This window comes from Vipera ursinii (genome assembly GCF_947247035.1).
Source record: "Vipera ursinii genome assembly, chromosome: Z".
Lineage (NCBI taxonomy): Eukaryota > Metazoa > Chordata > Lepidosauria > Squamata > Viperidae > Vipera > Vipera ursinii.
Genome location: NC_139517.1, coordinates 36,691,381 through 36,700,411, shown reverse-complemented (window position 1 = coordinate 36,700,411; position 9,031 = coordinate 36,691,381). Strand labels below are relative to the sequence as shown.

The following is a 9,031-nucleotide window of genomic DNA, read 5'->3' as shown; positions in this document are numbered from 1 at the left end:
AACTTTTAAAGATTATATTATGATTTGCATGTGAATAGTGGTGGGGGAAGAATACTGTGTGCATTTGTGTTTGTGTGCAAGAGACAAAAACAAGTGTTTGTGTGCATCTACTCCCAATTTATATGTGTTTAGGCAAATGGAAAGAAAATGCAGGAATTAAGAGGATGCAGACGGGAGGATGATTAACAAAAAGTGGAACACAAAACTAAAACAAAGATTTTTCAGGGGTCAGATTATTTTTCATAAACTTCTTAGTGACTAATGTTTAAAACCACTCTGTTGTAGCGTGGGTGACCGCGTGGACATAGGAACGAGTCAACATAGTATAAGATGCCTTATACTTGATTACAAGATGGAACTGAGTCCCCAACCCCCCGGTGTCCTCTTATATCCTACTGGTGCCCATGCAATCTACCAACCCGGTTGCTCTATTTTCCCACCAGCCAGTAACACCCAACCCAACCCGGTGTTGTATATTTCCCGCCAGACAGGTTAACCAACCAGAACGACCGGCCAGTGTCACCTGGTGTTATGGTGGCAGTACTAGCCTGGCATTTCTACCTACACAACACACTCTTAAAAAACTCATTTGAAAACCAGTTTTTTTTTATTACAATGAGATGGAAAAGATGCTCTTCCACTGAAGGTCTGCCTTTTGATCAGCGTTTCTTTCCTTTGCCTCGGGATTTGCTTCTCCGCCAGTTCCCCCAGGAACAGAAAGTGATAAGGGAGAGGATCTTACTGGACTTCCGGGCTGAATCTGCAGAGAAACAAGGGGAACAAAATAAAATGCTCCTTCAGCTTCCCATGTGGTGTTGAGGGCAAGGGCAGTTTGCTGGCGGTTGGATTATTTTAAAAAATTAGCTCTCCCAAGTTCACATGTTAGGGGAATAACATGGAAATGAGCCACCCCCCAGGAATGACAACTGTTGGGGGATGAATGATGCAAGCCTGATGCTGGCTATCATCTGGAGCATACCTCAACAATAAGCAGCCATAGGGGCAGGGACATTGGGTTGACAGTCTGTCTTACCTTTCTGGGGCGATTTCTTTCTGTTTGCTCTGCCACTCTTACTGGTTTTCCTGAAAGAACAGTCCCCAACAAAGTATTTCAGTCTTCTCAAACTCTTCATGGGAAGCCCCTTAAGCTTTTTTCCTTTAATCACATTGAAAACCTTGTTTTGGGCTGAAGAGCCAAGCCCCTTTTGCTGCAGACCTTCCCAATCTTTGCCCTCCAGTTGTGTCCTGGACTGCAATATTCAGATCCCCAAATAGCTACTCAACGCAATGTGCTTTATATAGAAAGCAGAACCACAAAGAAGGTGTGCTAGAAATCCAACCCAGTCATCCTCAAGTCTGTCTTGCATCATCTGTGCCAGAATTTACAACTTTTATCAGGCTGATGGCTACACTTGCCCTTTGTGATGGAAACAGAACAAAATCTACTTTTTATATCTGATCAGAAGCTATGCTTGGTTCAAACTGCAAATAAATCAGATTTATGACTCCAGTGTAGTGTATTCCCTTTTTTTACAGTAAGCTTTCCCAACAGGTGCCCTTCAGTATGTTAGGTTACACCCCCAATTACGTTCTAGAAATGATGGAAGCTGTGGATGAACACTTCTAGAGGATATCATATCAACTGAGGACTTCATAGCTGAACAGAAATGTGGAGTGAAATCTTTCCAGTTCTGGTTATCAGGAACATCAAGAGGGGGAAATTAGAAACCTTCCAGATGCTGCTGAATGTCAACATGAAATATCTTGGCTATGCTGGCTGAATTGCTGGGAACTGTCACTGAGCAGTATCTGAAAGGTCTCACTTCTAATCAGGACACCTCCCTTGCTTTAGCAGCTGTCCCCATGCAACTATTACTTCAGCTATGGTTGTTTGGTGGGTTAGGACTAAAACCCTATCAAAAAGCAGCAAGTTCTCTTGACCTCCCCATTTGAAATTCAGTTTTTTATTATGATAATAAAGAAATATGGTCATAAATAAACTGGATACCTTTTTGAAGAAGTAGTGCTTGCAGCCCTCTCCTTCCTACTGCCTTGGCTCTTGCGACTGGGAGGTCTTTCAAAAGGCTGTGGTGGTGACCTCCTTCCCTCTACCAGTGGAAAGTCAAATACCTTTTCTTCACTAGCAATGGGAGACCAGCTGGGCCCTTGGGAGGTTGGCAGGCTCTCCATGGACATAATCAGGCTTTGTCTGCTTCCAAGCTCTGTATGGATAAGGCTGGGTGTTCCAGATGCTAAGTATACACTCTGTACACTCACTTTTTCTTCTGCATTTAAGGATCCTGCTGGACTCTGAAACAGACAAGAAACAGAAAGATCTGAACAAATACATCCTGTGCATCGTTTTTGGAATCCTTTTCAACCATACAGTAACCTTAAGTTGGCTTGGGAAAGACTTCTTCTAAAACAGCTTTCTATGTTTCTTCCCTTCCTTCTGTCAACTCTTGGACTACAAATGTCATGGAATGATCCCCTTTGCGTACATTATTCCCTGGCATGCCATTCCATTAATGATATAAAAACAAATAAAAGTTAGCAGTAGAAAGACAGTACACCTTTGACCTGGAGGTTTCACGTTTGGTCTTGCGGTGAGATTTTATGTTCAAGTCTAAAGGTGATCGCAGCATATTGACCACCTTGACCCACAGACCAAAGATATCTTCTTGGGTGCCAGGTTGGGGACAGAGCTGCATGTAAAAGGTACGGCCACTTGCCAGTTTGAATCGTAGCTGCTGCTTTTCTGGATTGTGGATTGAGATCCTCACCAGACACAGAGGAAAAAGCCTGCAAGATGTGGAGGAAGACAAGGGTCATGGAATATAGTATACAGTGACTTACACAACTTTTCGATATTTACAGCTATTCGAACACCAGTGAATAATTTTACTATTTGAAAGCTGTTGTTTTGTTCAGTACATTTCATTAAATTAAAGCAATTCGACCATTTTTAATACATTCTGCAATCCGTCTTGAGCTAATGCAATGAAATAATTAAATCATCCCTTAGTAAATGAGAGAAAAAAAATGTTCAAAATGTACAATTGGCACTACATTTGTTAAGATCATGTAAAATGGCACTAGCACGCCAACATTTTCAGTGATAATCTCACACTGTCTTGGTCTATTTGATTCTTACCTCTACAGAAAATAGGTAAACTCAGTCAATAAAAAGAGGTGCCAATCTATAGAAGATAAGAGAAAGATGAGACTACATCTCAGCCTGTCTTACAGAGAAAAACTAAACCCACCTGGTAAGCTCATATCTGTTAGCTGGGTGACGGGGATGAAAGAAGGATTTAAGCTTTGGAGGAGGCTCTTCAGGAGGAAAGAGGGGGCGAGCCAGAAGTAATACATTGGGGACCAGCAGACTGGGGCTTGTGCAGGCTACTGCAACAGTCATCGTCTGAATTTGATTGTGCACGTCAATCATTTCTCCTCGTTTGCTAATCTGCAGAGAACAAGATGGGATTAATGCAGAGACAGCTCTTTTGCGAAGGCAAGTAAGCAGGTGACACTTCCCTACAGAATTTCAGGGAAATAACCCACAATAGAGTTTCTGAAGATTTTGTAAACATTTCTTGGTTCTAGGTGAATCAAATAGGAACAATGGATCTTCCTTTTCAGAAGTTTAAGCTCTATGCATCCATCCAGGCTTCCTTTAGAAATGGAGTGTAAGTGTTCTGTCCCAGCCTACGTACGTCCTTGTTACTTCACAAGGCAACCCCTCTTTTAACAGTAGACTGGAAAAATGATCCCTTTTTTATTTGAGATGCAGATCTTGTCTACAAACAAAACGGAGCAGGAGCCAAAAGAGGAAATAACTCACTGGTAAAATAAACAGACGATTATCTCTTGACACAGAAGTTCTTTGCAAGTGGTTGCCTGCGGCAACCAGCCCTACCCACACCTTCCCTTTTTGTTACGCAGCCCCCAAGACGTGCCTTCTCACAGCTTTCTTCTTTTCCACTGGAGCCACCCCATTGCCTCCCTCTGATTTACTTGTGTGACCTGTCTATGTTTACATGTGTCTCAAGTCTTCCAGCTGTGCTTCCTCTGAGTCTGACTCAGCCTCCCAGCACAGCTGGCTTTCAGCTTGATCACGAGTGGAGGGGCCAGGTTCTTCCTCACTTTGTAAGTCTTGTACCTCATCACAGCCTTCCTCCAACTCTGATGGCTCCCCAGCCCCCCCCTCCTCCTCCTCTGATTCCCCAGCTGCCAGGATCACAGGCTGGCACGGAATCACAACAGCAAGCACGTAAATCTCTAGTGATACCCTTCCACAGGGTACTCAACTCCAATCACTTTTAGCCTCCAGTGGCTATGCTGATGTGGAGGATGGGAGTTCTAGTTCCAATATATTTGAAGAGTAAGCAGCTGGGCAGCCTCTGTGACAGTAGTAGAGTTTACCGTCTTCTAGTCTATCACTCTATTTCACTGTTTTCTATTAAACAAACCAAACCATATTTTAAATATTTGAATCCTAGTTATCTATCACCTTACCTAACTTGGCTTTATCTCTTCAAATTAACCTTAGAATGAGCAGGACTTTGACTCTTCATGATTAAAATTACAGTTTTTTAAACAGGCCCTCTTACTTATCCTTTTATTAGCCACTCATTCTCTGATAGTAACGCTTACTATAGCCAAATATTACATCTTCACTTGCTAATTTATTAAAATCAAGGTTGCTGTTAGAGGCGGAAAAGCTGCCTTCACCGTTTGTTTGTTTTCACTGCCATTTGGCAGACTTCATTATTTTCTCACGCTCCCATGAGGGCAGAAATTCCACAAATGCAGCTTTTTTCTGGAATGTGAGGCAGTGAGGAGAAAGAGAGGCATATGCATGATCTGTTCAACCTCTCCAAAAGTTGTGGCGTAAAGGTTGGGGCACCACTTAAGAAAGGACAGGTGTCTTCCTAAATGGTGTCTTCCATAATTGGTTGTAGAAAACTGATTCCAGGATCAAGAAGAATCAGCACATTTTCAGCTGTGAATGTTGCTCTTGGCTGATAAACAGCATTGCATCCATTTAAGGCACCATGAAGGCTTAAAATTTCTCATTCTCCTTTCTGAGGGGAAAATGGTGATCCTACAATCACCCTCTATTTTCTTGTTACTCTTCCTTGCTCTTGAATTGCAGCCTGGCAAGCAGGAAACAAATTAGCTCCAGCTCTTATCACCATATTCTGGTGCCGAAAATGACAACCCTTCATCTGCTAAATTTCTATATTTATTTATTTATTTATTTATTTATTTATTTATTTATTTATTTATTTATTTATTTATTTATTTATTTATTTGATTTGTATACCGCCCTTCTCCCTAAGGACTCAGGGCGGTGAACAGTGACATAAATGTCAAAATGCACAAATACAGAAAATTGAAAATAAATTAAGCCCTACTGCCCAAGTGTAGAAGATAAATTAAAACCACAATTAAAATTAAACCCATCAGACCAGACCGGATTGCTTAAATAGATGTGTTTTTAGATCGCGTCGGAAGGAGCGAAGGTCGGGAGCCATCCGGAGCTCAACCGGTAAATGGTTCTATAGGTCAGGCGCGCCCACAGAGAACGCTCTCCCCCTGGGAGCCACCAAGCGACATTCTCCGAACGGTGGCACCCTTAGGAGGCCCTCTCTGTGGGAGCGTACCGGGCGGAGGGAAGTTGATGCCGGCAGCAGGTGATTCCCAAGGTACTCCGGACCCATGCCATGTAGGGCTTTGAAAACCATTACAAGCACCTTGAATCTCACCCGGAGGATAACTGGGAGCCAATGCAGCTCACGGAGTAGAGGTGTAACATGGGAGTATCGGGAGGCTCCCAATACAACTCTCGCAGCTGCATTCTGTACCAGTTGGAGCCTCCGAGTGGTCCTCAAGGGCAGCCCCATGTATAGAGCATTGCAGTATGCCATGATCAAACTGATAAAACACAGAAACAGCTGTTGTACTGGATGTCCTGGATTATTTCCTACACATTTTGGATAGTTCCTTTATCAAGAAGAATTCTATAATGTAAAATGCCAATCTAAAATCCTCTTTTCTGAGAAGAAACATTTAGTGAGTTTTTTACATGATAAAGTTGTCTTTAAAGGAAGAATCTAGAACCTTTAGGAGAAAAAGTACAAAATATCTGTTTTTAGGAGGTTTCCCCCTCCCCGCTTTGCTTCTACTACTGTTTAGATTCCCCCCTTTTTTTCCTTCAATAAAACACCCTCAATTAATACATTTTTTTTGATGATATGACAGAGAGGATATGTAGTCCCAGGGTTTTTCCACTGCAGAAATCAGTGGAAAGGCACCTGAGCAAATGGGAGGGGGGGGGAAGGGGAAATGGATGGCTTGGAAGGTCCCATCTGGGGAATGATCTTCATCCGCTTAGAAGCTGCTTCTGGTTCCATTGTTGGAGCTTATAGAATTTGCTATAAGTTGCTTAGTTCTGCTATTAGAAAGTTAATTTTTAAAAACACGTTGAATATAGCAGTGTTGGAGGCAAGTGATAAAACTAACAAACCTCTGGCAATCAAAAATCATCTCTAGACATACCTGCACAAAGTCACTTTCCAACATGGGAGCACACTTGAGTAAGTCGTATTCTCCATGGCGAAGCTGATCTTGCAAAGGTCCCATTTCCCTGCCGAAAAGTCCTTTGCCATAGTCGCCACCTGCTGAGACACTGGGCATCCGGGACCGTAGCATCTTTCCTCATCCTAAACCAGCATTGAGCATAGAAAAATGTGAACAGAACTTTCTGTGAGTTAATGGCCCCCTGCAGAGCCAGGTGTTTAGATGACTGTTTAACTGCAAATTCAAATTCTACAGCTCACCAGAAAATCTACCTAAATATGTGGAAACAGCTATCCAGAAAGCTGTGGCTTGACTGTTGCAGAAAACTATTCAAAGCTGCCTAAAACTTTCTTGTTAAAATAGCTCATATTGTGTGCCTGTTTTTAAGCAAAATAGTTTTTAAGCAAAATCTTGATTAAGAATTATACAGTGCTCTGTTATTACAGATGACATGTTTTGAAAGGCAGTGTTGTTTCTTTTAAGCCTACTCCAATATAACATTTTCCAAAAGCAAACTCTTATGTTGATCTTACTACTCTCAAGATGTTCGGAAAGAATGGACAAAACAGCCTTCATAAGAGTTGTTCTCCAGGTTTTGGAGCTCACTGCCAAAAGAAATAGGGTTAGCATTTTTTCCATTTTTCTGGAATAGACAAAAATATTTTTATCCTGGGCAAACTCTTCAACTGTGTTTTAAAACATGTTTAATGAGGCTTTAAATCTGGGTAGTGAGATGGGTGTCATTTAAATAATAAAGTAAAATGCATTTTATCTCTGTCAATGTGTTAAAACACATACATGTATTTTCCATAAAATAACATTTCTTAGTAGAAGATTGGTGCTGGGCATCAATTCAATGAACAAATGATACATGAAGATGGAACATAGTGACCATGATGTAATACTTTGACCTTGAGAAGGTCTCAGAGTATAACATCCATCATTTCCAAAGAGAATACTGGTTTGAGTTGATAGAAGTTGTAGATGTCAACATTTCTGTAGAATACTAGGAAGGAGAAAGCTGGCACACAGGCTTATTTGGAAGTACTTTAAACAGGTAACTGAAATAATTAATTTATCCAATTAAATAACTATTGGTTTATCTTAGGCCTAGTATTTCACATCCCAAATTGTGCTTTCCTAAAATGTGTAGCTGATCATCAGGAGAGCAAAACATAGGATTCAACAGATTTTAGTTGTCCCATAACTCTAATATTCGTAATTTAGAAATACAGCAGCATATTCACTATTTTATAAATTCAGCACAGCATCTTAATTAAAAGCAGATTGTAATAAGTGGGATTCAATGCCCTATTGATAGTCAAATTTTATTTCTTGGCAGGATGTTCCAGAGATAAGGGACATCAATTGCAAAGTTTCCCTGTTTAAACATAAAAGTAACTGCAATAATCAGGCATTTCCCAATTAGATGGCTGATAGGGGTGATATCTTATCTATGAATGATTCCCCTGTGCATAATTACTATTTATTGACAGGAAAGGCAGCCATAGAAGTGAATGATCCAATATTATTTTTTAACTACTTGGATCACTGCAGATTCAAATTTATTAAACTGAATTAGTTCTCATAATCAGATCTTATTCATATATGATGCTTAATAATTAAATGGTGTTCATGCATGTATATAAAAGACTATTTGACAAGGAAGGGCTTCCTCAGAATAACTTTTGGGTGCCGAGATCAAAAGAGCAGATCAGAAAATTTAAAAAGTCTCTTGATAGACTAGGAGTATGGGAGAAAAGCTTAACTTTTGCCTCTTTTTCCTTTAAGGCTTCCTTGCCATTACTGAATCTTATAGACACAGCTATTAAAAGGTCATTTTTTGTAGTCATTTAAGATGACTTCAGCTAGCCAGAACCCCTATCTCCCACCCCAAAATCTAGGACTCACTGATTATCTTTATGGAGCTTGTAATGTATGTTCTTCCCTGTTTACTGCCCAGAGCTGCTTGATTTATACCTCCTCTCCTTTGGCTAGGGGCAATTTTGTGATGTCATTATTGTCTCTATGACCTTTTTAGCCCAAGTGTGTATGTGGGAGGGTAAATAGGAAAGAGTTTATTTATTTATTTATTTGATTTGTATACCGCCCTTCTCCCTAAGGACTCAGGGCGGTGAACATAAATAACAGAATGCACAAATAGTCATCTTAAAACAATAATTAAAACAGAACCCATCAGACCAGACCGGATTGCTTAAACAGATGTGTTTTTAGGTCGCGTTGGAAGGAGCGAAGGTCGGGAGCAAGTTGGTGGGAGCAAGTCTCCACTCACTTATCAGCTAAGTTCAAAATATAATGAAGATATAATATATAATGAAGATATAATATACTGAAGTTCCTTCATCCTGCATCAAGAAACTTCCTTGTTTTTCCTTGAGAAGATGCTTGCTGTGTAATTCTGGTAACAACCTGCCCCAGACCCCGC

The 9,031-nt window shown here is 40.7% G+C and overlaps 1 protein-coding gene across 1 annotated transcript; it reads right to left on the bottom strand.

Annotated features, from left to right (window-relative positions):
* Nucleotides 1-405: 405 nt before the first annotated feature.
* On the bottom strand, nucleotides 406-6,666 carry LOC310648601 (uncharacterized protein). Its single transcript, XM_083376511.1, has 6 exons — nucleotides 6,565-6,666; nucleotides 3,267-3,466; nucleotides 2,574-2,802; nucleotides 2,009-2,310; nucleotides 1,034-1,083; nucleotides 406-760 (listed from the first exon to the last, which is right to left on the bottom strand). The coding sequence occupies exons 1-6, from the start codon at nucleotides 6,646-6,648 to the stop codon at nucleotides 660-662; spliced, it is 966 nt and encodes a 321-aa protein (XP_083232637.1). The 5' UTR covers nucleotides 6,649-6,666; the 3' UTR covers nucleotides 406-659.
* Between the last annotated feature and the right edge of the window lie 2,365 nt (nucleotides 6,667-9,031).